This window comes from Diachasma alloeum, unplaced genomic scaffold, assembly GCF_001412515.2.
Source record: "Diachasma alloeum isolate Michigan unplaced genomic scaffold, Dall2.0 Dall_scaffold_00198, whole genome shotgun sequence".
NCBI classification, from domain to species: domain Eukaryota; kingdom Metazoa; phylum Arthropoda; class Insecta; order Hymenoptera; family Braconidae; genus Diachasma; species Diachasma alloeum.
In genome coordinates this window covers 1,861,038-1,888,659 of record NW_021680363.1, presented here as the reverse complement: position 1 = coordinate 1,888,659, position 27,622 = coordinate 1,861,038, and the positions used below count along the sequence as shown (strand labels likewise).

The 27,622-nt window shown below is 39.6% G+C and overlaps 7 protein-coding genes and 1 non-coding gene across 10 annotated transcripts in view; 3 read left to right on the top strand and 5 right to left on the bottom strand.

The window, feature by feature from the left end:
• The first annotated feature begins 874 nt into the window (after positions 1-874).
• Positions 875-6,074, top strand: LOC107035505 (SET and MYND domain-containing protein 4). 2 transcript variants are annotated; one of them, XM_015252941.2, is made up of 6 exons: positions 875-1,074; positions 1,548-2,190; positions 3,278-3,564; positions 4,070-4,353; positions 5,180-5,657; positions 5,804-6,074. In XM_015252941.2, exons 1-6 carry the CDS (start codon positions 888-890, stop codon positions 5,809-5,811), a joined length of 1,887 nt encoding a protein of 628 aa, XP_015108427.1. In that variant the 5' UTR covers positions 875-887; the 3' UTR covers positions 5,812-6,074. The 2 variants fall into 2 exon arrangements, with proteins under 2 accessions (XP_015108427.1, XP_015108426.1); XM_015252940.2 differs by having other exon boundaries at positions 5,180-6,074.
• On the bottom strand, positions 3,048-14,057 carry LOC107035506. Of its 2 annotated transcripts, XR_003783201.1 has the most exons (6): positions 13,904-14,057; positions 13,517-13,775; positions 10,973-12,016; positions 9,972-10,379; positions 5,287-5,512; positions 3,048-3,495 (listed from the first exon to the last, which is right to left on the bottom strand). XR_003783201.1 is itself a non-coding variant. In XM_015252942.1 (5 exons), the coding sequence occupies exons 2-5, from the start codon at positions 13,749-13,751 to the stop codon at positions 7,718-7,720; spliced, it is 1,887 nt and encodes a 628-aa protein (XP_015108428.1). In that variant the 5' UTR covers positions 13,752-13,775; positions 13,904-14,057; the 3' UTR covers positions 6,926-7,717. The 2 variants fall into 2 exon arrangements, 1 of the variants encoding a protein (XP_015108428.1); XM_015252942.1 differs by lacking the exons at positions 3,048-3,495; positions 5,287-5,512 and adding an exon at positions 6,926-7,917.
• Positions 14,058-14,206: 149 nt separating this feature from the next.
• Positions 14,207-14,278, bottom strand: Trnaq-cug. The gene has a single exon. It is a non-coding gene; the product is annotated as a tRNA-Gln (tRNA).
• Positions 14,279-15,190: 912 nt separating this feature from the next.
• On the top strand, positions 15,191-15,658 carry LOC107048851 (histone H3). Its single transcript, XM_015272281.2, has one exon. It carries the CDS (start codon positions 15,206-15,208, stop codon positions 15,614-15,616), a length of 411 nt encoding a protein of 136 aa, XP_015127767.1. The 5' UTR covers positions 15,191-15,205; the 3' UTR covers positions 15,617-15,658.
• A 451-nt stretch (positions 15,659-16,109) lies between these two features.
• Positions 16,110-16,542, bottom strand: LOC107048856 (histone H2B.3). The gene has a single exon (XM_015272287.2). It carries the CDS (start codon positions 16,515-16,517, stop codon positions 16,146-16,148), a length of 372 nt encoding a protein of 123 aa, XP_015127773.1. The 5' UTR covers positions 16,518-16,542; the 3' UTR covers positions 16,110-16,145.
• A 210-nt stretch (positions 16,543-16,752) lies between these two features.
• LOC107048854 (histone H2A) lies at positions 16,753-17,156 on the top strand. The gene has a single exon (XM_015272285.1). The coding sequence runs from the start codon at positions 16,779-16,781 to the stop codon at positions 17,154-17,156; it is 378 nt and encodes a 125-aa protein (XP_015127771.1). The 5' UTR covers positions 16,753-16,778.
• Positions 17,157-17,980: 824 nt separating this feature from the next.
• LOC107048848 (multidrug resistance-associated protein 4) lies at positions 17,981-23,667 on the bottom strand. The gene is made up of 8 exons (XM_015272278.2): positions 23,594-23,667; positions 23,148-23,390; positions 22,232-22,436; positions 19,965-21,882; positions 19,637-19,867; positions 19,320-19,550; positions 18,939-19,240; positions 17,981-18,771 (listed from the first exon to the last, which is right to left on the bottom strand). The coding sequence occupies exons 1-8, from the start codon at positions 23,665-23,667 to the stop codon at positions 18,079-18,081; spliced, it is 3,897 nt and encodes a 1,298-aa protein (XP_015127764.1). The 3' UTR covers positions 17,981-18,078.
• A 267-nt stretch (positions 23,668-23,934) lies between these two features.
• The window catches only part of LOC107048849 (multidrug resistance-associated protein 4), a gene marked incomplete in the record, with an annotated part of 8,157 nt that continues 4,469 nt past the window's right edge, over positions 23,935-27,622 (bottom strand). Inside the window, 5 exon segments of the mRNA XM_015272279.1 lie at positions 23,935-24,731; positions 25,358-25,659; positions 25,739-25,969; positions 26,056-26,286; positions 26,377-27,614. Coding sequence (XP_015127765.1) covers positions 24,057-24,731; positions 25,358-25,659; positions 25,739-25,969; positions 26,056-26,286; positions 26,377-27,614 — 2,677 coding nt within the window.

The following is a 27,622-nucleotide window of genomic DNA, read 5'->3' as shown; positions in this document are numbered from 1 at the left end:
ATAACTGTACTGGCCCTTTAAATAAATAAATAAATAACACGTGCCATCAAACCACTTAAGGCGTTGATTCTAAATCTTCCCCGGGTGGTTTGAGCCCCTGCCAAATGAGAATGAACTGGCTCTTTCAGAAGAAAAAATACTGACGAACATAGAGCGAACGCCGAGAACTATTATTGGACGTTAATTATGACGCTCTCCAAGGAAGTGGTGGGAAAATATTATTTCGTAAAATAGAGCCAGGGGCTCGTCGGAGAGGCACTGGAGCCCCCCGGAGGGATGAAACATGAGCTCCAACGCGCGGAAAACTCTTCAACGCACGTTCATCGATAATGGAATGTCGGGGGGGATTGTCAATCATTCGAAAAATGCCTAGGTACCGTCGAACTACCACCGACCATTCGCGTGGATAATTTTAGTCGTCACCTCAGTGAGTTCAAGTGTCTCGTACTGGGCCTGCAGATTGCGGTGTACCGCCAACGCCGGTTCGAGTGATCTCGCGGATCTCTTCATTACTTTTCCCCTTTCGTTGATTAATTATTGGTTTCTAGACACCTGTGGACCGTTAGATCGACGCGGTAGGACAACAGTTTATCATTTTAGTTTTTTCATTTTTTAATGAAAGTGTGCGGTGATATTTTTGCCCTCAAACTATTTATATAATAATTCGTTGGTTTAATTGCTATCGAGGAAGAAGTAATTCCAATGTTTTATTTTTAAAAAATATTGTTAAAAGTGTTGTTAATATTTAATTTAAGCAGAAAGGGAGTGAAACAGAAGTGAATGTTGAGAATTTTTTAGCCGTGAGTCTCGAATAAAAAATGTCTCAAGATTTTTAAATTCATTTTTCACTCATTTTCACTAGGCGAAATAATTCTCGAGCTTTTAAGATGGATCTGGCCAGAGATTTGATCCTCATGATGAAATCTAAATGCAAATCTCATGTGGGGTATGGCCTCCAAGCCGAGTGCGAGGGTCTAGTGGGTCACATCCTGGAGAACATGGCCAAGTCGCAAATGCCAGTCCTCCAGATAGACAAGAAGAACGACGAAACGTCCATGAAATATCGAGAAGAAGGTAGATCAATCTCTGAAGTAAAGCTTCATTTATTTCAGCCCCTCTATATTTTTCCTGCTGGCGTCAAATGGCTTAAAAAATTTGTTCATTTTATAGGAACCGGATGAAGTGAGTTGAGGGTGATCTGAAGGGCATAAATAATTTTAACAAGTGATTAAAAATACGAGGTGGAGGTGCCGCCATCTTGTTTGAATACTTTCAAGATGGCGGCACCCACACGCGTCAACCACCTCGTGCTTTCGAACATTTCTTAAATATATTTATCCTCTTCAGATCATCCTCAACTCGTTTCATCTAGATTCTAGAAAAAGCAACAAATTTTTTGAACTATTCTTCAGATTTTTTCATCCCCTTTTGGCTGAGAATTCCTGGCGCAAAATTTTCTCCGCATTTCAGTACTCTTTCCCCTCCCTCTAATTGGCATCGGCCGAACCCATTTATTTTCCCCCCTGAAGGCATTCTTTCTCCGACAGGAAATGAGTATTTCGTCGCTGGAGACGATGTAAAAGCGATCGAGACGTACACAAAGAGTCTAGCATACGCCAAAACGAATCAACAGATGGCGTATGCGCACGCAAATCGTTCGGCAGCGCTTTATCGCAAGAAAATGTACAAAGAATGTATAATGGACGTAAAAGAGGCCCTAGAGCTCGATTATCCCGAGGAGAAGCGCAAGAGACTAGAGGAGAGGGGCCTGAAGGCCATGGCAGAACTCGCGAAACTCCTGAATATAAAGTCAAATGAGGCTGATGAAGACATCGAGGATTCCCTCTTCGCCCAGTCGGATTCTTCCCAGAAGAAGAAATTCCCTCTGATATCGGAAGGGGAAGTGGACGGATCGTCCAAGAAGAGTCCGGAGATTCAGTTGCCCAAGGAGATATCAGTGCCTTCAGACCCCAATTCTTCGGGGACCTTCGTGAAGCCTAGGTACCTCCAGCACCCCGAATACATGTCGTTCCCCCACGGACCGAGTGAAGAGGCTCCAGCCAACAGCGATGGAGTTCAAATTTCATTCTCCAAGAAATATGGGAGACATTTGGTGGCTACCAAGGAGTTCAAACCTGGGGACATCCTCACGATGGAAAGACCATTCTCGTGGGTTATTTATAGAGACAAGTAAGGGATTCCCAGGATTTTTTTGGGCGTTACGACCTTCGTTTGACCCCTGTATGACCTCCACATGACTTTAAGCTGACCTTTTTGACCCTTATGGGGTTTCCGACCTTTATACGATTCATTATTGATGTAGGGTGTGCTATTCACATCCTTCTGACCCTCATGACCCTTATGAATGTTGAAAGAGAATACCTGAAATGTAGGGATTAACGATTTTCAATCTACACAAAAACAAAACTTCTTTGCTTCTTTGCATAAATTTTGTGGGTCTTTCAAGACCTTCATTTGACCTCCATATGACCTTGTCATGACCTTAAGATAGGCCTCTTGACCCTTAACACTCATTATTGATGTTGGATATCCAGATCTTTATGAATGTATAGAATATGAAAGATTCTGACTCGTCTGACCCTCACCGATGTTGTTTGACCCTCATGAGGACGACTTCCTCATGACCTTAACATAACCCTCTTGACCCTTATGGGGTTTTTGACTCATTATTGATGTCGAATATATTATTCAGGCATTTATGAATGTATAGAATATAAAAGATTCTGACTCGTCTGACCCTCCCCATGTTGTTTGACCCTCATGAGGGCGACTTCCTCATGACCTTAACATAACCCTCTTGACCCTCATGGGGTTTCCGACTCATTATTGATGTCAGATATATCATCCAGATTTTTATGAAAGTGTAGAATATGAAAGATTCTGACCTTTCTGACCCTCACCGATGCTGTTAGACCCTCATGACCCTCATGAATGTTGAAAGAAGATTTCAAAGATATTATGATTCGGCGTCGATGTTGTATGGTCAAACCACTGCTTCACATATTTTTAAATTCACATCTATTAAATAACTCGTCAAGAAAGTACACCTAAAAAATATTCAGGATTAACAAGTACGTAAGTTTAAATCTTAGACCCTCAAGTACTTAACAAACTAGAGTCCAACAACTCGTTCTTTCACAAAAGTACCCAAAATGCATTGAATCTATTTTAAAACTCGTTATTCTGATTTCATTGAGATCCGTCAGCCCTCGAGGAGCTTGAGTTCATTCTCAGAGTATCATAAACACATTTCAAGGTTCTATACACACTGTCACCACTGCCTGGAGCGATGCTACGCCCTGCTGCCCTGTCCGGAATGTCCAATCTCCCAGTACTGCTCGGAGAAGTGCCGAACTATGGATTGGGACTGGGCCCACAGAATCGAGTGTCCAGTTCTGTCAGGTCTCGTTAATCTTCTCAATGTCGACGAGGATAAGGTGCGAATGGTGATGAAGATCATAAGGATGCTGATGCCTGCAACATTGAACGGAAGGAAAATTGAAGAGTTGAGGAGAGATATGAAGAACGCGGAGATGAATCCAGGTGAAGAAAAAATAACTACTGAAACGCGAGGAAAAGTTTGCACCAGGAATTCTCGGCCAGAAGGGGATGAAAAAATCTGAAGAACAGCTTGAAAAATTGTTCCTTTTCTAGGAACTGGATGGAACGAGGTGAAGAGGATCTGAAGAGGAGAAATATTTTTAAGAAATGCTCGAAAGCATGAGGTGGTTGCACGTGTGGGCGCCGCCATCTTGCTTGGATACCCCCTCCCTCTGCCGCAAGGGGCTGTCAAGATGGCGGCGCCTCCACCTCGTATTTTTAAACATTTCTTAGAATTATTTATCCTCTTCAGATCACCCTCAACTCACTTCTTCCGGTTTCTGTGGAATGAACAAATTTTTTAAGCCATCTTTCAGATTTTTGCATCCCACTTTGGCTGAGAATTCATGACGCAAAGTTTTCCCCGCATTTCAGTAGTTTTTTTTTCACTCCTGAGGCCTCTTAATGATGCAAATTGAATTATTATATTGAATGATGCCTCGTGCAGATGACAGAACAGCCGGATTTACTGACTTGGGAATTCTGGACAGCTCGAGTCCAAGATCAGCTCTGAGTTTGGCAACTAATATGATCACGAGGCCTATTATTGGAATAAGTGCATTCGCCTGTGTTTCGGCACTCGCTGCTATGCTTCTAGCCACCCAGACAGAATTTTTCGGGAGAAAGTACAAGTGGAACGAGCTCAGGGATATCAATAAACATCCGGATATCAAGTTCTGTGGGAGCTTGATGCTCAGGGCCTGTGTCATCACTTCCTCCAATTGTTTTTCAGTAATTTTCATTCATTCATTTTGCATTGTACGGACCGATGACAACACTTGTTGATTTATCTCACTAATGAGTGGATTCAGGAGGAAATGAAATATTTAAGGATATCCAAGTGCTTTGGCTATTCAGGGAATTTCACAATGATTTTATTATTTAGACTTTGCAGGCCTGAATTTGAATCTCGATATTGAACCGTTAGAGTACATTTTCAAAATCTGAAAAAAATTAGAAAGTCTACTTTTGGAGAAAGATTGATGAAATAATTAAAAAATTGCAATTCATGAAAATAACGAGCGTTTTCTATAACTAATTTGTAAAAAATCATTTGGTCGGAATCTTAACAAATTTATTCATATTCCGAATTTCACCAGGAATCTATTTCATCCCTAAAAAAAAGGTTTTCGAAAGTTCAAACAATTTTAATTATGCATTTGTAAACAAGGAATATTCAAGTAAATTACTATTCTGTGTAAAATGTAATTTGAATGACGTTGAATATTCGTTATTTTCAATTATATTAGATCATGAGTAATTGGAACATCGGTACACGATACTAATGGATAGTCAATGAGCCACTGTACAATCTAATAAGATTAATCATGTCCAGTTCTCCATTCATAATAAAAAAAAGAAAAAAATTGAAAAATTCATGATTTTTTTAGAATTTGTCAAAATTTGATAATTGAAAATGGTTGAATCTATTCATAATCTGTACCAAACGAGACAACAACCTCGAATATTCCCCGCAAAAAGCCAAATTCAAAGTCGTTACAGCTTAGACAAAAATTGATGAAACAAAAAATGTAATTATCACTTGAATGCCCCCTAGATTCAACCAGAGCCAGGGATTAAGTCCGGTTCAGGTCTGTACGTGACCCACAGCTTGTACAACCACTCCTGCGCTCCAAATACCTTCAGGCACTTCGAGGGACTCACCATGATAACTCGTGCAATGGAGCCCATTCATCCTGGCGATCAGATATTCACGGGCTATGGGGCTGACTACTCCTACATGGCCCTGGCCAAAAGAAAGGAGAAACTTATGGACGAGTACTTCTTCGATTGCCAGTGTCCAGCGTGCATCAATGACTGGCCGACTTACGATGAGATTCTGAAAAATCACGTTGGTTCCATCACCAAGGACAAAAGCCTCGTCCAACGTCTGAAACCATACAAACAGAGATTACTCGCCAATAAGTACGACATCGAGGCTGTCAGGGAGGTGCTTTGCATACTCCATGGGGCTGTCAGCCTGCCATGTGAGGAGATTTTGCACGGGGTTCAGTACCTCAGGAGTTTCTACTTGGGTAAATTGCACAGAAGTCGTTAATCATCGCTTTTCGCTTCGACCTTGGCTACTGACCCTTTTTATTTATCACAATTAAGCTTCAGCTTCTCGCTCTTGTCTACACGAATTTCAATCGATATTTCAACGCTTTATTGTGATTTCTAGATCCTTAGGAACTTCGGGGGACTCTTCGTTCGTGGATGTGGGTTCTCTTTTCTCTTCGATTTATTTTGATATTCAAATGTTACATACTTGTGAATGGATCGAATACAGTGTACACATTAAAGGTAGAGGAAATTACAGTTTAGTATTATCGATTTTGTGAAGTGGTAAAACGTAATTTTCCAGGGTTTTTCGTCGACTGGAGAATTTTTTTAATGAATTATTGAATCATTACGTTTTGCCGTTTCATTGCAGTTTGTTATTCATTAAGTGAAAAACGTGGTGGAATTATTCTATCCCATTTAATGTTTAAGGTATTACAGAATATAATCAAGAACTTCCAGTAGCTACATTTCCTCATTTTTTCAATAATTATTTCATCTAAAAAAATGAGTTGTTTTAAGAGGAAATGGGACGAGACTTTTTTTAGAGATCTCTCACATTTTCCTTCATTAGTCGGTTATTATCTTGGGAATGAGTGGTGCTAGGAGAAAATGTTCCGGGAACAAAATGTAGAGAATTTTCTCGGCTGGAAAAAATGGCTCTTAACATTTTCTCCTAGAACAATTCTTTCTCGAGATAATTCGACTTTTAACAGAGCAAGACTTGTTCTGCGTAATTTTCCAGTTTTTCCATCGACTGATGAATTCTTAAAATGAATTATTAGGTTTTGTCATTTTATTGCAGACAAAAACGTAATGTGTTTTTTTTTCTGTTATTCATCATTCATCATTTCAAAAATTATTATTGAATTTCTTAATCATCATTTCGCTGTAATTGGGCAATGAAACTCGTTATTCATAAAGTGAAAAAAGGCGGTGGAATTATTCTAACTCATTTCATCTTGAGAGGTGTTATAGAATCTAATTAAGAACTTCCATTAGCTACATTTCCTAATTTTTTTAATAACTTTAATGAAACATATAATCCTTTTTGCTCATTATTTATTCTCATCTAAAAAACGAGTGGTTTTAAAAAAAACTTTGACGAGACTTTTTTTGTAGAGAAAATTTCTCACATTTTCCTTCCCTAATCGGTGATTTTCGTGATATTCTAGACATAAAAAAATTGATACATCATGTGCATGTACGTGAATGAACAGATATGGAAAATAAGAAGTCCTGCTGTTTTCTCTCCGATTTATTTTGTCATTCAAATGTTACATACATCGTGACTGAATTGAATACATTGTACACATTAAAGGTAGAGGAAATTATATTTTAATGTTACCTGGAGTCTCAGAGCGATTTCGTGAAGTTGTAAAACGTAATTTTTGTAATTTAGTTTTGTCAGTTCATTGCAGAGTGTTATTCGTCATTCGCCATTCAAAAATTATTGAATTTCTTAATCATGATTTCGCTGTAATTGGGCACCGAAATTTGTTATTCATAATGTGAAAAAAGTGGTGGAATTATTAGTAACCCATTTTATCTTTCAAGGTATCATAGAAGATAATTGAGAACTTCCAGTAGCTACATTTCCCCATTTTTTCAATTATAGTAGTGAAACGCATAATTCTTTCTTGCTGATTATTTATCCATCTATAAAAACGAGTGGCTTTAGAAGGAAATTTGACGAGACTTTTTTTGCAGAGAAAATATCTCACATTTCCCTTCGTTACTTGATGATTATCTTAACAATGAGTGGGGCTAGGAGAAAATGTCCCGGGAACAAAATGCAGAGTATTTTCTCAGCTCCAAAAAATGTATTCTCACATTTTCTCCTAGAACAACTCATTCTCGAGATAATTCGACTTTTAACAGAGCAAGACTTGTTCTGTTTAATTCCGTTACATTTCACCACTCGTTATTAAAATATTTTCGTGATAATTCTAGACATAAAAAATTGATACATCATGTACGTGTATGTGAATAAACAAATATGGAAAATAAGAGGCCTCATTGATGGTGAAATAATTTAGAGGCGATTTATATTCGGAAAAGCAGCGAAAAGTGGCTGAGATGATGAGGCTGTTGTGGACTGAGGATCGCCAATGCTTTTCAGGAGATTCCCCTGGAGAAGGCTGTCAAGTGCCTTCTGCACTGTGGGATCGTTCAGGAGTGGAGACGGAGTCACTCCAGTTCCAGATGCTGAGGTTGTCGATGTCGTTGACGTGTCTGCCAGTAATAGGATAAAATAATTGCATCAAAACTTCTTCAATTTCCTTAATTCGTTAATGTTATTATTGAGATTGCTTTAAGATTGATGTTTGTATTCTGTACCTTTTTGTCACCACTTTGATTTTTTAATTAATTGAGTATCACCCGCGAGATTTTTACGAACCGTGGAGATGATGCAAAGGAAAGCAGTCACGAGTTTTGGAAATTAATGATGACGAAAGGGAAAATTCGCGTTTGCTGATTCCTCAATATCTCCTAGAGGAAGGGTGCGAATGAGATAAATCTGGGCTCATTTTGAAACATGAAAAAATATCTTGGGAATGACGCCAGATTCACGAAATTTCACTCTGCCAATCTCAAGATATCAACGATGAAAGATGATTCTTTTTTCACTCTGGAATTTTTCAGTGATTAAAAATACTGGCGCGTTATCTCGATAACGACTTGTCATACGAGGAAATGTCATAAAGAACTTTTTCTGGGAAATTTCCTCAGCTACAAAATTGGTTTTCTGACATTTCCCTCTAAACCCACTCGTTACCGAGATAATCGCGCATTTATAAAAATCCAGGGTGAATGAATCTTTTTCGATTATCGATAATTCGACATTTGCTGAGTGAAATTACTTGACTTGTTTTTCATTCGAAAGTTTTTCTTTCACCCTTGAAAATGATGAAAAATAAATGAAAATCCCATTGTTACTCCACCAGACATTGAAGATCAACGAGATTCGTACAGCTTGCATCTCCGGAGAATAAAACCGAACAGAATAAAAAAACGCACGAGCATGGAAATATCCTACGACGAAAAAACCGTTCTGCGTCACCGTGATTCTTCAAAAATGTGCAAAAATAGTGCATCAAAAATCACGGGCAACAAATCACGAGAAAAAAGAGGGCAGGAACGATTTTTTGAAAAAATTGCCGATGAAGAACGGGCGCAACGCGCACTAAAAACTCGTTCTTTGTATTCTCTCCTCTTTGAAATCGGTATTTCACTACCCGACGGGTCGAAATCGTGAGTAAATACGAAAACTTCAGCAACATTTGCTACTGATTCACCGAAAATCCTCAATTACTGGATTAAAATCGTGAATAAACGTGAAAACTCCTGCTTTATTTGTGATTAAATCACCGAAAATACCCAACTTGGACTTGTTGGCATTTTAATTTTGTGTCAGTTAAGGATATCCAAGTACTTTGGGTATTTTAACCCCAAGTTAAAATTCGAGCTCGATATTGAACCGTTAGAAAGCATTTAAAAAATCTGAAAACAACTCAGAAATTTTATTTTTTAAGGAAGATTAATGAAATAATGTTTAAATTGCAATTTTCGAAAATTACGAGCATTTCCTATAAATAATTTATAAACAATCAATTTTCCATCGCAAAAATCATTTGTTCGGAGCCGTAAAAAATTTATTAATATTCAGAATTTTACCAGAAATCAATTTCATACCTAACAAATAAGGTTTCCGAAAGTTTAAACAATTTCAATTATTCACTTATAAACAACGAATATTTAGATAAATTATAATTTCGTGTGAAATGTAATTTAGATGACGCTGAATATTCATAATCTATTAAACAAAAATTCTCCCTCAATTTAATTGACAAATTTGATGACTGAAAAAGGTTGAATCTATAGTGTGGTCTATACCAAACCGTAAAAGACACTCGGATATCCTTAAAAAAATTAATAATCATAAACAATCAATTTTTCACCATAAATATAATTTGCTCGCAATCCTAACGAATTTATTCACATTCAGAATTTTCCCAGAAATCGATTTCATGTGGAAAGTTTAAACAATCGCCTTTATTTACCTATAAACAACGAATGTTTAAAAACATAATAATTCTGTGCAAAATGTCATTTTAAAATGACGCTGAATATTCATGTTTTTTTCAAATTTTTCTCCGTCAATTTAATGAACAAATTTGATAAATGAAAATGGCCTGTCCTAAACTGTAAAAGACACTTGGATATCCTTGTCGAATAAGATCTAAACCTGAATGCGAATTTTATCAGATGAATCATCAATTCATTACCTGCAGCCCAAGTCGCTGGAGGCACTGGAGCGGGCGCTGGTACTGGACTGGGTGCAGGTGCGTTGGCGTTGGGTCTGTTGCTGTTGAGAATGTTCAATATTCTCGACTGCAACTCCGCTTGCTTGGGGTCACTGACGCCCAGACCCGATGAAAGGTCTTTGGTGTCCCCGAGCTCGACCTGCACCTGCTCCTCGCGCTTTATCTCCAGATACTTGAGGACTCGTTCGTACTGGAGAACTGTCAGCTGGTGGTTGTCCGCCAGCATGTTGAGGAGCACCTGAATGGCATCTGGATGACGATCGCTCGAGAAAGGAGTATTCAGAGGAACTCCACGACCTCCTGACTTGTAGTTACTGAAGTCACGACTGATTAGGTTCAGGGCGTCCTCCACTGGCATATTTCGGTGTTCTGGAAGTTAATCGTTTCATCGCGTGATAATTTCCCACGAAAATTCATCCGCTTTTCGTTATTATTTCAAAATTCAATTCATATATTAATTTTTAGAATTTTAGATTTCTGAAAAAATTGGTTGTCCCGCGATAGCTGAAAAAATGTTCTGAATTTATAGAGTGATGAACTGAAAAAAATATTTCGATGTCCCTTTGACCGAGTTCGAAGATCATTACGATAGCTACAGCCGTCGATTTAATTTTTATGATGATTTTTGGGAATTTGAGATTTTGCTAAAATTTTTCTGAAAGTGAATTCATTTTATTATGCATAAAAGAAGTTTTTCTAATACTATTTTATGGAAGTCTCAAAATAATATAGGCAGCATCATTCTTCCATTTGATTTATACAAGAATTTTCTCAAGAAATCTATCAGAATTGATCAAAGAAGAAAAATAATTCAACCAAACAAAATAATAAAAAATGCTGAATGACCATTCAGAATCAAATTGCCAATCCTCAAAAAACCTGTTTTATGAAAAACAAAATTAATTTCCCACACGTTGATCATTCGGACATCTCCAAAATACTGAATGAATGAAAACCCTCACCTTGCGGCAATCCATGCAGAATATTAAGCGTCAACGAGTGATGCTCCAGATTGATAGGTACCACGACAACAGCATACAAACAGCCTCGATTCGCGATATTCCCTAGCACTCGACTGAGTGACACCTCCTCATTGGGAAACAGCAGATCAACAGTGAGTCCGAGTTTCTTCAGCCTGGCCTCGATGGCCTCAGCGTACTCAGTCAAGCTCTTGTGCACAACGATGATCTCACAGTCGTTTTTCTCAACGACAGGAGGATAGTCGGGCGGTGCCATCGGCCTGACGTTGGGCCCAGGCATCATGTCCCTGAAGCGATCATCGAATCGGCCGACGGGCTCGTTGTAGTCCCTGGGGCCAAAGCCACTGCCCCTCATCTTGTTCATCTCCCAGTCCCTGGGCATGTCGTCTCTGTTCCCCCGATTCAGTGGACTCCTGTCCCTGAAGTTGTTTCCCCCCATGTTGTCACGATTTTTATTCCTATTTTTCCCACCTCGATTGCCCCTCGTCCTCGTCTGATTGCCTCCCTGATTGCCCCCCTGATTGTTCGCATTTTTATTTTGATTCTGATTCTGATTGTTGCCAGGGCGATTCTGATTCCCTCCCTTTCCCTGATTGCTGTTGGCTCCGCTGTTGGCGTTGGAGCCGTTGGAGTTCCCCCCGGAGATGCTGCCACCGCCACCGGACTCGTCGGCTCTGTTGGAGTTCTGTTGGCTGAAGGACTCGTCGTCCTTGTCCTGATTCTCGTTGAACGAGTTGTTGTTCTGATTCTCGGAGAAGTTCTGGTCCCCCTCGACCTCCTCGTCCTCCTGATCGTCGGCGAAGTCATCCTGGGGCGGGTTCTCCGAGGGCTTGGGGGGATCCTCGAACGACGAGTTCTGGGGGGTCGAACTGCTGAACGACTGGTTGGAGGGGGTGAAACTCTGGTTCTTCGGGGCGAAACTCTGGTTGGAGGGGGCGAAGGAGCTGTTGCGCTGCTGGGGGTTGCGGTTGGAGAACTGCTGCTGATTGCTGAAGGTGTTGCCGTCCTTCTTCGCTGGCTTCACGTCTGCAAGGGGGCATTGTTATTACACGAACGTTATTTCGATTTTTTTTTCATCTTTCGTCATCTGAAATTGTCAATCAAGTCCTGCTTCATGCAGAAGTTTTGAAAAATTATGAATGAATAAGAAAAAAAGAAAAAATTCTTAATTTTTTCAAAGAGCATTTTTAATTTGTATGAAGAATAAGTTGAATAATAAGAAATTGAAAAATGGATCTGATTTACGGGGACAAATGGCGGCGTCTTTTCCCACACTGCACAGAGACTTTTATTACGGAAAAGGCTCTGAAAAAAGTTGTCATATTTTGGAGAATTTTTTAATCACACTTTTATCACATCAAAATGGCAGATGACTACATACCACTGTTTTGAAAATTGAGATACCTAGCTGTCCTTCCCATGAGGAGTTAGTGTTTTGTTATCCACCATGGAAAATGACAGCCAATAGATAATTCGCCACAGCGAATCAGATATTTTTAATTTCCACTTTTTTCAACTCGTTCTGAGTCCCAATTAAAAACGCTGTTTGAAAAAGTTCAGAATTTTTTCTATTTTTTTTATTATTCTATCATAATTTTTGGGAATTTCTACGTGATGTACCACTTAATTGACGATTTTGGATTACGAAAGATGAAAAAAATCCAGATAACATTCGAAAGATAGGTGATATTAACGAATTGACTACTTAATAATTTAACGGTATTATTACGGCAATTATTCACTCTCAAAAAATCTGGAAAACCCGTGTCCAATAATTTGAAGAAAAAAAATCTCAAGAAAAAAACAGGAAAATGAAATGAAATATCTAACAGAATCTGCGCAAAAATAAATAGAGTTCTATCGAGAATTCCCCAGAATTTTAATAGAATTCCTCATATAATTAAATAATTTCATATAATAATACAATTTTTAATAGAATTCTCATATAATTTCTTGAGAATTTCAATATAATTTTCTAGTAAATTCGCTAGTTTTCTGTTAAATTTTTTCACACGTGCAAATACACAATTAAAAAAAGTCATACGAATTCCTCATATAATTAAATAATTTCCTATAATAATACAATTTTTAATAGAATTCTCATATAATTTCTAGAGAATTTTAATACAATTTTCTAGTAAATTCGCTAGTTTTCTGTTAAATTTTTTCACACGTGCAAATGCACAATTAAAAAAAGTCATACGAATTCCTCATATAATTAAATAATTTCCTATAATAATACTATTTTTACTAGAATTCCTCATGTAATTTCTAGAGAAATTCAATAGAATTTTCTAGAAAATTCGCTAAAGTTTTCTATTAAATTTTTTCCCACGTGCAAATGCACAATTAAAAAAAGTCATACGAATTCCTCATATAATTAAATAATTTCATATAATAATACAATTTTTAATAGAATTCTCATATAATTTCTAGAGAATTTCAATAGAATTTTCTAGAAAATTCGCTAAAGTTTTCTATTAAATTATTTCACACGTGCAAATCCACCATTAAAAAAAGTCATACCAATTCGCCGTCCCTTGAGCATCTGTCCCGCCTCATTCCTGATAGCAGCCTGAGCGGATTCCTCGTTCTCAAACTGCACAAAACCAAATCCCCGATTCGTGAGGGCTCCAATGACAGTCCCGTACTTGGAGAAGTGCTCCTCAAGCTCCATTTTCGTCATTTCGTCGGTCTGCAGATTGCCTATGAAGATACGACAGTTCACGGTGTTCGGATCTTTCAGCAGTCGTGCACTCATCTTGACCGATTGTTTGTTTATTTCCTGAGACAAAAACATTAGTTCAGTGAATTGTGGTTGGAAATTCAGAGGTTAAAAGAGAGTTCAGGCCACGATAAAACGGATTGAAATGCCTGGGAGAACTTTACATTTGTTTTATTCCGAATGCTTACCTTTCAGCACTGGTTTGTGAACCTTCAACTTCACTTTCAACTGGTGAATAAAGATGTTTGAGGAAACGTAATTAATAGTCGTGAGAACGCTGTCCGGGCGTTGGGTTTCTAGCTCTCGAGCGTTTGCAGCTGATCCGCTTGGATCGATGGCGCTAGTTGCACTGATTGTTGTAGAGAATTACGACGCGTTGAGTATTTCGAACGTTCTGACAATTTAAACAATTGTTGATTCGTTCGAGTTCGCTAGGTATAAAATAATACTGAGCAGTTTAATAAAAGGTGATGATGATGAAAAAAAAATACAGGTCCCACCGAGATTTGAACTCGGATCGCTGGATTCAGAGTCCAGAGTGCTAACCATTACACCATGGAACCTTGACGAGGGGTTGTTTTTCAGATACTGTGTTTGAGAGTAGCAAAATTATGCGTAGAATTGAAGAAGTATTGTTTCAACTCAATTCTATCAATTTCTATCAATTGTTGATTTACATCAATATTTATCAATTTTAATTCTTGAATACAACTGTCTGATGAAATAGAGTTGACATCATTAGTCGTGTCAAATTAAGACTATTTACTCAGTTCTTGTTTTCAGTACTAAAATTAGGCAAATATTAATGTCAAAGTGCACATTAACATTAATATTAACATTAACATTAATATTAGTGTTAAGTGTATTTTTGGTGGCCCTGAAAAGGGCCGATTGTTTGATTTCCGCAGATGTTGATCTTAAGCCCCAAACCATAAAGAGTACGTCCTTGACGTTTCAAGGCATAGACAACGTCCATAACGGTGACAGTCTTCCTCTTGGGGTGTTTGGTGTAGGTGACAGCATCACGGATGACGTTCTCAAGGAAGGCCTTGAGTACACCGCGAGTCTCTTCGTAAATCAATCCTGAAATACGTTTGACTTCATCTCGACGAGAGAGACGACGAATGGCTGGCTTGGTAATGCCCTGGATGTTATCACGAAGGACTTTGCGATGACGTTTGGCTCCTCCTTTCCCAACTCTTTTCCTCCCTTTCGCGAACAGTCATTTTTACTTGGCTTTGATGAACACGTCAAAACTAGTGAGAGTAGCCGAAGCTTGTGATGCTCAAAGGTGAAGCAGTCGCGGTTTTATAGATGTTGCGTAGGACATTCTCCCACTGCTCTCGAAAACACCAATAGTGCAACGTCGGTTAGTTCTCCCTCTCCGGCGCCTCGAACCAATGAGACTGAAGGACGATAGTATATATAACAGCTCTTTAACTGTTCGATTCATTCGTTTTGCTCATCCCTGAAAGCAATTATTTGACGCAATGGCTCGTACCAAACAAACTGCCCGTAAATCCACTGGAGGAAAGGCTCCCAGGAAACAGTTGGCTACCAAAGCCGCTCGTAAGAGTGCCCCAGCCACTGGAGGGGTCAAGAAGCCCCATCGCTACAGGCCAGGAACTGTTGCTCTTCGTGAGATTCGTCGTTACCAGAAGAGCACAGAACTTCTCATCCGTAAACTGCCGTTCCAACGACTTGTTCGTGAGATCGCCCAGGACTTCAAGACCGACTTGAGGTTCCAGAGTTCTGCTGTGATGGCTCTTCAGGAAGCCAGCGAGGCTTACCTCGTTGGTCTCTTCGAGGACACCAATCTCTGCGCCATCCACGCCAAGAGAGTAACCATCATGCCCAAGGACATCCAGCTGGCTCGTCGTATTCGTGGAGAGAGAGCTTAAGTTTTTAATAACTTGAGAACAATATAATCGGCCCTTTTCAGGGCCACAAAATAATTCAAACGAATGTAATCTCTCTTCGCCAATTGCTTACAATATCCAATATATTAAGAAATGATAAACATATATGACGGAATTTTTTCAATTGATTGTTTCAAACAAATTGACAGTGACGAAAACGGTACACAGGTCTATTTATTTGTACAACAATAATAGAATTGCGCATAATTTTTTTCTGATGGAAAACGAATTAAAGAAAAAAAGTAAATAAAAATGAGAACAATAAAATATTCTAATAAAATATTTCATTGAAGTTCAAAATAGTTTAAAATCGAATGAAATAAAGTGCTGTTAAAATTATTGGTAACAACAACTAATTTTGTCTTCAGAGTGAAAAATGCTAATTCATTTGCAAAAATAATTACACTATATAAAACACAAAAGCAATTACGACTGTTTTGGAAATGTAAGTGCCACGTTAGAAAGGTTTGGTGGCCCTGAAAAGGGCCGATTGTTTTAGTGTTGTTCCACTTTACTTGGAACTTGTGTATTTAGTAACAGCCTTGGTGCCTTCAGAGACGGCGTGTTTAGCCAGCTCTCCTGGAAGTAGTAAACGAACAGCAGTCTGAATCTCCCGAGAAGTGATGGTAGAACGCTTGTTGTAATGAGCCAATCGTGAAGCTTCAGCGGCAATTCTTTCGAAAATGTCGTTGACGAATGAGTTCATGATGCTCATGGCCTTGCTGGAGACCCCAGTGTCCGGGTGAACCTGCTTCAAGACCTTGTAGATGTAGATAGCGTAGCTCTCCTTCCTCTTGCGCTTCTTCTTCTTATCGCCCTTGGCGATGTTCTTCTGGGCCTTTCCAGCCTTCTTCACAGCTTTACCGCTAACCTTGGGTGGCATTGTCTTTGAATAATACTCTTCACTGACTGAGCAACAGAAGTGAAATGTGAATTTCGCTAGAAAAGCCGTTTATTTTAATAAACTTCGCGTCGACAGCGCCGAGCCAATCAACTGCACGCTGAGTCGTGACGTCACGGTGGCGCGCTCCTATTGGCTCGGCAGTCCATGCGTCTAAGGCTATAAAGGGGGGGCGAACCGTCCCGAAAAATTATTCCAACTCGATCTCTTGCCGAGTAAACATCAATTTGAAATTCTGCAATCATGTCTGGTCGTGGCAAGGGTGGAAAAGTCAAGGGCAAAGCTAAGACGCGCTCCAGCAGGGCCGGTCTTCAATTTCCAGTGGGTCGTATTCATCGTCTCCTGCGTAAAGGAAACTATGCAGAACGTGTCGGCGCTGGAGCCCCAGTGTACCTGGCTGCAGTCATGGAGTATTTGGCGGCCGAGGTTCTCGAGTTGGCAGGCAATGCCGCTCGTGACAACAAGAAGACCAGGATCATACCAAGGCATCTGCAATTGGCCATTCGTAACGACGAGGAGTTGAACAAATTGCTCTCGGGAGTTACTATTGCCCAGGGTGGTGTTCTCCCGAACATCCAGGCAGTTCTGTTGCCGAAGAAGACCGAGAAGAGCAGCTCTTAAATCGCTCAATAATAACCATCGGCCCTTTTCAGGGCCACAACACAATATTACGAAGGATCATTTCATTTGTTATGCTTGACTAATTTTTTTTACAGTACCATGTATTTTGGGTAGTGTTGCAATACATGACTCCAAATTAATTTTTATAATTTATCAAACCAGGACTTATAGGTACAAATAATGTTTAAAAAAATCGCTATCCAATCAGAGGTCTAGTACATGAAAAAAGAGGGAGGGGGCGAAGAGTGGGGAAATTTATTGAATTTTATGCAGACAGATCAGATTTTATTCAGTCGTGTTTCGGTGTTGTGATGAGATGTGTCTCTGGGACGAGGGTCGAGTTGTTATTTATGTGCTGATTTGGCTTGAGGACTGAAAAATTATTTAACATCTCTCTGACGATGAAGTCCATAGATGCAGAAGTAATTAATTCTGACATCTTATATATGGATTTTAATGGGGTGATTACGACATCGATAAGGGAGGGATTATGTGAGTACATATTTTCAGAGATTTCACAGCTATTTTAAACCCAATTACTCCATGTGATATTTCGATGGTCGAAGGACAGCGGAGAATTTTTCGTCAGAAAAGGGTAATCACGTTGTATTAGAGTAGATGGTGTTGTTGAGGTTCTTCTCGTTGGGAGCCGATGCTTAAGCGAAAAGTGATTGCTGGCACATATTGACAATTTTGTGTTGTTGAGGAGAGGAATTGATTCTTCTTAACCCAGACCAATCTTCCGGTTAATTTAGCGTTCTTTCACTTATTTCATTCCATAATCTTCCGTACCTTAACGATAATTGAGAAAAAATTACCAGAAATTCACATTACCATATTTTTAGTATCTTTTTTCTTCATTTAGTCAGTCGAATTTTTCCGTACACGTTTACATTGATTGCACAGAAGTTGATTTTACATTTTACACAGGTTTTGCACTAACATTGTGATTCATTCTCTTCCACGTCTCCTCAGCAATGGCCTTCAATCTATTAACCATGGCAATTCCAGTTTCATTAGCCATGTTCGTTAAATACCCACCTCGTTTCCGTAAGAGTTCACGAGGGTAACCATACTCCACAATTTCACCGTGATTCATCACAAGAATTCGATCGCTATCCATAACAGTATTGAGTCTGTGTGCTATCGTCAAAACTGTGCAGTCCTTGAATTTCTCGCGAATTGTTCGCTGTATGAGAGCGTCAGTAGCTGGATCAACGTTGGCAGTCGCCTCATCCAGTACGATTATTTTATTATTCCTGACAATAGCTCGGGCTAGACAGAGCAATTGTCGCTGGCCAGCGCTGAAATTGGTACCACCTTGGGTGACTAGATAATCCAGGGACTGACTGTGACCCTTCAGCTCCACTTCTTCCAGAGCAGCCCAGAGTTGATCGTCCTTGAATTCTTGGAAGGGATCCAAATTATCACGCAGTGTTGCTGTAAATAGCATTGGTTCCTGTGGTATTATGGATATTTTTCTTCTCAAGTCATGCAGGCCGATCTTCTTTGTATCAACTCCATCAATACGAATGGCTCCTTCGAGTTTCGCTAAGTTGAAGAGTGCAGCTATGAGTGATGATTTACCAGCCCCCGTGCGGCCCACAACTCCCACCTGAATCAATATCGTTAATGTTTTAATTATTTTTCAACACCGTCTCTCTCACATATTATCTCAAAGATTAACTTGAGACTCATTAGAAATCAATTATTCATTGATTGAAAAATACTATAACGTGGTATTTTATAACCGCTTTTAAAGGACATCAAGTTTAAAATTACCTTCATGCCTGGCTCTATAATGAGATTCAAGTCCTTCAAAACAGGTGCATCTTTTTCTGAATATCTCAAATAAACGTGATCAAATTCTATTCGTCCTTCACGAGGCCAAGTTGCTGGTGGCTTTGAATTAACTTCACTGTCGAAGGGCTCCTCCCTCTCCAACCTAGTGTACTGTAATACACGTTCCACTGATGTCATTTGCGCCACCATTTGTGCAGTCTGGCTCATTCCATATTGAAGCATACCACAGAGAACCAGAATTTGAGATATTGCCAGGCCAACATCTCCAGCGAATGTAGAATCTGCATAATGAACATTCACATAATGACATTTGAATAAACATTGCTACGATGAGATGAGAAGAAAATTAATGACTGCTACCATTCTTGAGAATGATGAAACTGTAAGTGACGAAAGCAACAAAGACAATAGTCACTGCATCCAGCCAAAGACCAAAAGCCGTACTAGTAGAGATCAACAGCGAGTTAGTACTGGTGTGAACATCCTGATGGTTATCAAATCCCTTCCGCAACATCTCCTGTCCCCCAGCTGATCGAATGGTCGCCAATCCAGCCAGTGATGCATTGACATGAGAAAAAACTGGACTCTTTGCTGAAATCATCAAAGCAATAGCTCCATACCAAGAATATTCACAAATTAATAAGCAAATTGGTGTTTAAATTATTTGAATCTCTCACTGATTCCTTCCAGTCGTTTCAGATCCTGCGCAGTTGACAAGAACAAAGTTCTTATTTTCCAATAGAAGTAGCCCATCACTGCCATTGGCAATATAGTCCACCAGTTGATAATGAGCACTTGGGATAATATTCCTATCATCACCACGAACACTTGAATCGAATCGATCATTGCATTTGGCAGGAGTTCGTCAATACATCCGACGTCTTTGGAGAAACGATTCACAATACGCCCTGAATAGTAATGTTTAGATCATTTAGATTTACGGAGGATTAAATTTATCTGAAAAGTAATGCAAAAATACTGGAATAATCGAAATTCATCATTCACCTGAGGGGTTACTATGGAAAAATCTCATTGGCGCCTGCAGCAAACATTCCAGCATGAGATTATGAATATTCTTGCCTGCATTCATACAAATTTTGAAGAAGACTAGATTCCTCGCTGTTGTACAAATAGTACATGCCATTATAAATATTCCATAAATCCAGAGTGCTGTATAATTATCATAATGATGGTGAATGCGTCCAGAACCTGATGAATTCATTGCATTCTGCATGGTTCCATTGTTGTATTGCAATTCTACCTGATTAGTCCAATAAGCAACCCAATAGTCCGAGCCACTGCTCCCCAACTGCCCCAACAGCAAAAACACAAAAAACATGAAAAGAAGAAAATAACTGCCAGAAGACTTGAAGTACTTCCAATATAGTGACCTTGAAATTTTCCCTTTGGCCATCAATTCTTCCGTCTCCTCAGGCTCGTCCCCCTCCTCATTCTCGTCGTTATCAATCCCCGAGAAATAAGACATTTGCGAGAGTTGGGGCACCTCCCCATTGTCGGTTCCAATTTCCTTTTGTTTTTCCTCTGGCTCCGGTGCATCATCAAGATGCAACAATGCAAAATCATCCAGGCCAAAATCGTGGAATCTCCCCTGCTTTTCCACAACTCCACGATTCAACATGACGATGAAATCGACATCCTTGAGGTACTGCACCTGATGAGTAACTAGAATCCTCGTTTTATCCGCCAAATATTTCATGAAGCATTCTTCAAACAAACTTCTACCAACGTGTGCGTCAACAGCCGACAGAGGATCATCGAAAAGATAAATATCAGCTTTTTGATAAACAGCTCTTGCGAGATTAATTCTAGCGCGTTGTCCACCACTGAGTGACGTACCACGCTCGCCCACCAGTGTTCTATCACCTTGAGGAAGTTGTATAAAGTCCTTGGTCAATGCGCAAGCACACACCACTTGACGATATCTCGACTCATCGTAAGGCTGTCCAAAGAGTATATTATTCCTCACACTTCCAGCAAATAGCCAGGGCTCCTGACTAGCATATGACACTGATCCCCCAACTGTCACGTGGCCATGAGTCGAATGCAATTCTCCAAGAATCAATTGCAATAAAGAACTCTTGCCGGCGCCGACTGGACCCACCACTGCAGTCAGCGTGCCAGACTTTATTGTTATATTTATATCACACAATGTCTTCGTTATTGACTCTTGATCCCAAGAGGCAGTGACTTTTTCAATTCTTATTGAAGCTGCATCATCCGGTGCTTGCTCAATTGCGAGTGGATGATTGTCCTCCAGTAACAGGAAGTTCTCCAGTCGTTTAATCGTGACTGTTGCTTCTGATGCATATGTCACAGCCATTGGAATGTAAAACGCCGCTCCGGCTTGCAGACGATTGAAATACTGCGCCATGGAGAAGACTTTGGCTGCTGATATAGTGTGCCCTAAAAGCACATACGTCATTACTGTGAAGAACAAAGTTGTTCGTTCCGTGAACACCAGCGATGCTCGTATTGTTCCTCTCCAGTATGACATTACAGTGAGAACATCAATCTCGTGTTTCCTCGCGAGTGAAACCAACCGGAGGAAGGGCTTCTCCCACGTGTACATTTTAATCACTTGTACTCCAGTTATTATTTCACTCATCAGTCGCACACGCTCGTCAGTGCGCACTGCCACTTTAGCCCGAAGTCTAGCTGTCAGTCCACTCAGGTATCCTTGAACAGGTACCGTTTGCATCAGAAGGAGAAAAATTCCAGCCAGAGTTGCCATTCCTACATTCTGCCAGATTAAATATGCTATCGCTGCACTCTGAAGCGGAATTATCCATAAAGAGTGAAGAAGTGTGAATACTTGATCAAATCTTGCTACATCGTTGGATAATAAATTTATTATCTGACCACTGGTGGTTCTGTTTGCTGAACTTCTGGATAACTTCAAAATCTGTCGCAAAAGTGGGCTGATACACGTATGAAAAAATTCAATAGAAAAACTCTGCGAATTCGCTACAAAGTTCTATTGGAATTCTATTAAAATTCTAGGGATATATATTCTAAGAGATATTTGATAGGGAATAGTCAATAGATTTCCATTTTTCTATATGAATATCTTGGAATTTTTTCTTTAAGAATGCATGAATTTCCTATGTATTTTTCACTCGGAGAGTTCTTTAGAACTTCCAATAGAAATTTTCTAGCGAATTCGCTAAGGTTTTCTATTAAATTTTTTCATACGTGTGAGATTGCGATTCACGCTGAATAATGATTTCACTATTTCATAACATAAATCTAACCTTTCGGTAGATCAAGGAAGAACTCGCTATTCGCAATCTCATTCCCATCTCCAACTGTCCCAGGTTCGAATGATGATCAATCAGAGCCACAATTGCTGACATTATTACGACTAGTGACGCATACGTATACGCCTCCTGTATCGTGATCGTTGAGTCCCGAGCAAAAAAGCTGGTAAGAAGGCCGAGTACGTAGGGCTGCAATACACTAAAATCAAAACCGTAAATCCGTAGAACTTTAAAACTCCATTGAATGCCCATTAACTTCGTTAATAAATCAGTAGCGAAGTGGTAAAGCGGTTTAAGTCGACTCATCTCCACGTTGAGTTTTTGAGGAATATTTTGGAATCTAAGGGAGATAGCGAAATTTTCGCAGTTACATTTGTTGTAGCTCTCAGTCGGCTCTACAAAAAAGGTTTTAACAAAAATTTTGCCATCTACCTTAGATTCCGAGATATTCATTGAGAACTGGTCAATAGTCAAAATTGACTTACCGTTTTACCACTTCGCTAGTGAAATAGTTATAGACAAAAATTACCATTAGTTTTTGGCCGATCTTATTGAAGAATTCCGCAGCTTTACAGCGCGTTTTTAAAACAGACGAAAAATCTCCAATAGAAAATATTTTACAAAAAAATCCGCGGAATTCCATTTTTCTGTACAACGTTTTTTATTGAAACATTTTCTGTAGAAATTCTTCGACATGAATTTCGCAAGTGTTTTTACGATATTTTCCCCCTTTTTTCATTAAAAAAATGAAACGAAAAAAAAAGGAAATTTGAGCCGAGGAATTTTTGTAGAAAATAATAAGAATATCTTCTATTGAACATTTGCATTAAAAAAAATTTCAATAGACAAATTAATAGAAACTTCAATGGAAATCCAATGGATTTTTCTCTTTCTCTTTCAGTATTTTTACCTCAATATTGAACTAAAAAATAATAGTCCACCGTAGTACATGTACGACCACAGGAATGTTTTCCTGATTGCAGTAAAGAATTTTGGTTTTCTCCCTGCCCGACATGCTGCAGCAACCTCCTCATTCCAATTTGCTTCCAGAGTGTTTCCAAGGGGTTCACTGAGATCAGGAGGTAGCGTATTATGCAGATCCTTCACCTCCAAATCATTTCGCCTTCCATAAACGAATAATGGCTTCAGCCACCTGGGGTTAAATACGTTATAAAATATCGAGTATTTAATGGGTTTCAGCCGTTGAAATGGCCTGAATTTGAAGGCCAAAACGAAATTTAAACAAATTGTTGTATCTCAGGAACTAAAATGCAAATTTTTTCTGAGTAAATTCGCTCGGTTTTTTGTTAAATTTTTTCATACGTGGGCTCTTGCTGAATTTGAACAGAAACTCACCAGAAAAATAATCGCCCCAGGACATTTGTACTTCTTCGAGGGCTTGGGTTGTCGTATTCCGTACGCTTGTCCATTTTAATCTCCTCAACCCGACAAAATTACCTTAAGTAGAGCACCATTGGCTCTCTTTCACGTCCAAGACTGAATGGACTACTGCGTTAATAAAATCCGAAAAAAATCCAATGATTGGTGTCGACTGCCAGCTCGTTATCTCTGCGATTCTTTATCAAACGAAGTGTAACCCTCTTGACATTCTGCTATATATTTTCCATTGCAACAGTAGGTACAAATTTATGTGGAATCGTTGCTTGATAAAGTGAAATAAGTATTATATACAGTAATTAATTTTTTGTTAATGCACAACAGTCTTTATTGCATAGTTCCGACCAATTTATTACAGTGACTCACTGAAGATTGTTCTGAACGTGGGATTTTCACTAGTCATTTGAACAAATTTGTCAAGTTACGTATGCGGAGCGATTGGTTTCTGAGCTCCTTCCGCTATCTTTTTCAATCTATCAACCACAGCAGCACCCGTTTCATTCGCCATTCTCGTCAAGTACCCGTCTTTTTGTAAGAGCACGTGAGGAGAATCGTATTCCACAACTTGACCGTAATCCATCACGAGAATTCGATCGCTATCCATAACAGTATTGAGTCTGTGTGCTATCGTCAAAACTGTGCAGTCCTTGAATTTCTCGCGAATTGTTCGCTGTATGAGAGCGTCAGTAGCTGGATCAACGTTGGCAGTCGCCTCATCCAGTACGATTATTTTATTATTCCTGACAATAGCTCGGGCTAGACAGAGCAATTGTCGCTGGCCAGCGCTGAAATTGGTACCACCTTGGGTGACTAGATAATCCAGGGACTGACTGTGATCCTTCAGCTCCACTTCTTCCAGAGCAGCCCAGAGTTGATCGTCCTTGAATTGATGGAAGGGATCCAAATTATCACGCAGTGTTGCTGAAAATAGCATTGGTTCCTGTGGTATTATGGATATTTTTCTTCTCAAGTCATGCAGGCCGATCTTCTTTGTATCAACTCCATCAATACGAATAGCACCTTCAAGTTTCGCTAAGTTGAAGAGTGCTGCTATGAGTGATGATTTACCAGCCCCCGTGCGGCCCACAACTCCCACCTGAATCAACATCGTTAATGTTCTAATTATTTTCTAGAAGATTAACTTCAGTTTCATTAGAAATCAATTCAGTAACGAACTGGTAAAACTGGTTAAGTTGATTTTGACTATTTTCCAGTTTTCAATGAACATCTCAGAATCTAAGGCAGATACCAAAATTTTTGACAAGATCTTTTCTATAGCACTCAATTAACTCTACAAAAAAGGTCATTATAAAAATTTCGTTATCTCTTTTATATTCGGAAATATTCCTCAAGAACGTAGATGAGAGCTAAGTCGACTTGAACCGTTTTACGACTTCGCTACTGAATTATTCATTAATTAGAGAAAAAACTATCACATGATATTTTGCAACTGCTTTTAAAGGACATCAGGTCTAATCCATAACGTCATAACTATCGCAAAAAATTCTACTCTGTACCGATTTTTAAATGAAAGCTTCTTATATCGCCATCATTCTGATCACTCTTTTCTTCGCTTGTGCCGATACAATCCCTATTTTATCTTATCTTGAGTATCACGTAGAGTTTTATCGAGCAAAAATTATACATTCATCCCAAAACTGATATCAATTCGGTAATAAATGTTTCACTGATAATCTGATGAGGCTCTCCGATTTGATTTACCTTCATGCCCGGCTCTATACAAATCCTCAAATCCTTCAAGACTGGCGCATCGTCGACGGAATACCTCAAGTAGACGTGATCAAATTCAATTCGTCCCTGATGCGGCCAAGTTGTTGGTGGCCTTGAATTAACTTCACTGTCGAAGGGCTCTTCCTTCTCCAATCTAGTGTACTGTAATACACGCTCCACTGATGTCATTTGCGCCACCATTTCTGCAGTCTGACGCATTCCATTTTGAACCATCCCACAGAGAATCAAAATTTGGGATATTGCCAGGCCAACATTTCCAGCGAATGTTGAATCTGCATAATCAAAATTCACATAATGACATTTGAATCAACATTTCTACGATGAGATGAGAAGAAAATTAATGATTGCTACCATTTTTGAGAATGATAAAACTATAAGTGATGAAAGCAACGAAGACAATAGTCACAGCGTCCAGCCAAAGCCCAAAAGCCGTACAAGTAGAGATCAACAACGAGTTAACACTGGTGTGAACATCCTGATGGTTATCAAATTCCTTTCGTAACATCTCCTGTCCCCCAGCGGATCGAATGGTCGTCAATCCGGCGAGTGTGGCATTGACATGAGAAAAAACTGGACTCTTTGCTGAAATCATCAAAGTAAACGCTCCATACCAAGAATATTCACAAATTGATAAGCAAATTTGTGTTGAAAATATTTGAATCTCTCACTGATTCCTTCCAGTCGTTTCAGATCCTGCGCAGTTGCCAAGAATAAATTTCTTATTTTCCAATAGAAGTAGCCCACCACTGCTGTTGGGAACACGGTCCACCAGTTGATGATGAGCACTTGAGATAATATGCCGATCATCACTGCAAATATCTGGATAGAATCTAACACCGCGTTCGGCAGAAGTTCATCAATGCATCCTACGTCTTTGGCAAAACGGTTGACTATACGTCCTGTAGAGTAATACTGCGATTAGATCTGTACAGAGCTCAATCGGTCCGCAAAATTATGCAAAAATGCAGTCATTCTAAATCATCACTCACCTGAAGGATTGCTATTAAAGAACCTCATTGGTGCCTGCAGCAAACATCTGAGCATTTGATCGTGGATATTTTTGCCTGCATTCATGCAAACTTTGAAGAACACCAGATTCCTAGCTGTTGTGAAAATAGTACATGCTGCTACCAATATCCCATAAATCCAAAGTGCTGTGTTATTGTCATAATGATGATCAATATGTCCGAAAACTCCTGGATTGATCGAGGGAGTCGATCCATTTCCAAAATACGTGGCATTTTCATCGTCAACAGTGTGGAGAGACTCATTTCTAAAAGAATAGTTCTGCGCGATTCCACTGGTCTGTTGCAAGTCCACCTGGCGAGTCCAATAAGCAACCCAGTAATCCGAGCCACTGCTCCCCAACTGCCCCAGCAGCAAAAACACAAAAAACATGAAAAGAAGAAAATAACTGCCAGAGGACTTGAAGTAGTTCCAAAATAGTGATTTTGAGATTTTCCCCTTGCCCATGAGTTCTTCCGTCTCCTTGGGTTCGACTTCCTCCTTCTCCTCTTTATCAACCCTCGAATAGTAAGACACTTGAGGGATTGAAGGTCCTTTCCCGTTACCAAATGCGTCCTCCTTCATCTCCTTTTCCTCTTGCTCCACCTCGTCATCAACATGCAGTATTGCGAAATCATCCTGCCCAAAATCCTCGGAACTCCCCTGCTTCTCAACAACTCCATGGTTCAACATGACGATGAAATCGATATCCTTGAGGTGCTGCACCTGATGAGTAACTAGAATCCTCGTTTTATCCGCCAAATATTCCATGAAGCATTCTTCAAACAAACTTCTACCAACGTGTGCGTCAACAGCCGACAGAGGATCATCGAAAAGATAAATATCAGCTTTTTGATAAACAGCTCTTGCGAGATTAATTCTAGCGCGTTGTCCACCACTGAGTGACGTACCACGCTCACCCACCAGTGTTCTATCACCTTGAGGAAGTTGTATAAAGTCCTTGGTCAATGCGCAAGCACGCACCACTTGACGATATCTCGCCTCATCGTAAGGCTGTCCAAAGAGTATATTATTCCTCACACTTCCAGCAAATAGCCAGGGCTCCTGACTAGCATATGACACTGATCCCCCAACTGTCACGTGGCCATGAGTCGAATGCAATTCTCCAAGAATCAATTGCAATAAAGAACTCTTGCCGGCGCCGACTGGACCCACCACTGCAGTCAGCGTGCCAGACTTTATTGTTATATTTATATCACACAATGTCTT

Excerpts from the sequence above, each read along its gene's own strand:
- LOC107048848 (XM_015272278.2), bottom strand. The coding sequence starts at position 23,667 with ATGGACAAGCGTACGGAATACGACAACCCAAGCCCTCGAAGAAGTACA. Across the intron at positions 22,437-23,147 it reads TTTTTTAGTTCAATATTGAG|TGTATTGCAGCCCTACGTAC; the intron begins GTAAAAATACTG and ends TTTTGATTTTAG. Across the intron at positions 19,241-19,319 it reads TTTCATCATTCTCAAGAATG|ATTCTACATTCGCTGGAGAT; the intron begins GTAGCAGTCATT and ends TTCATTATGCAG.
- LOC107035506 (XM_015252942.1), bottom strand. The coding sequence starts at position 13,751 with ATGAGTGCACGACTGCTGAAAGATCCGAACACCGTGAACTGTCGTATC. Across the intron at positions 10,380-10,972 it reads TCTGCATGGATTGCCGCAAG|AACACCGAAATATGCCAGTG; the intron begins GTGAGGGTTTTC and ends ATTAACTTCCAG. Across the intron at positions 7,918-9,971 it reads TCCAGCGACTTGGGCTGCAG|ACACGTCAACGACATCGACA; the intron begins GTAATGAATTGA and ends TATTACTGGCAG.
- LOC107048856 (XM_015272287.2), bottom strand. The coding sequence starts at position 16,517 with ATGCCACCCAAGGTTAGCGGTAAAGCTGTGAAGAAGGCTGGAAAGGCC.
- LOC107048854 (XM_015272285.1), top strand. The coding sequence starts at position 16,779 with ATGTCTGGTCGTGGCAAGGGTGGAAAAGTCAAGGGCAAAGCTAAGACG.
- LOC107035505 (XM_015252940.2), top strand. The coding sequence starts at position 888 with ATGGATCTGGCCAGAGATTTGATCCTCATGATGAAATCTAAATGCAAA. Across the intron at positions 2,191-3,277 it reads TGGGTTATTTATAGAGACAA|GTTCTATACACACTGTCACC; the intron begins GTAAGGGATTCC and ends ACACATTTCAAG. Across the intron at positions 4,354-5,179 it reads CTTCCTCCAATTGTTTTTCA|ATTCAACCAGAGCCAGGGAT; the intron begins GTAATTTTCATT and ends AATGCCCCCTAG.
- LOC107048851 (XM_015272281.2), top strand. The coding sequence starts at position 15,206 with ATGGCTCGTACCAAACAAACTGCCCGTAAATCCACTGGAGGAAAGGCT.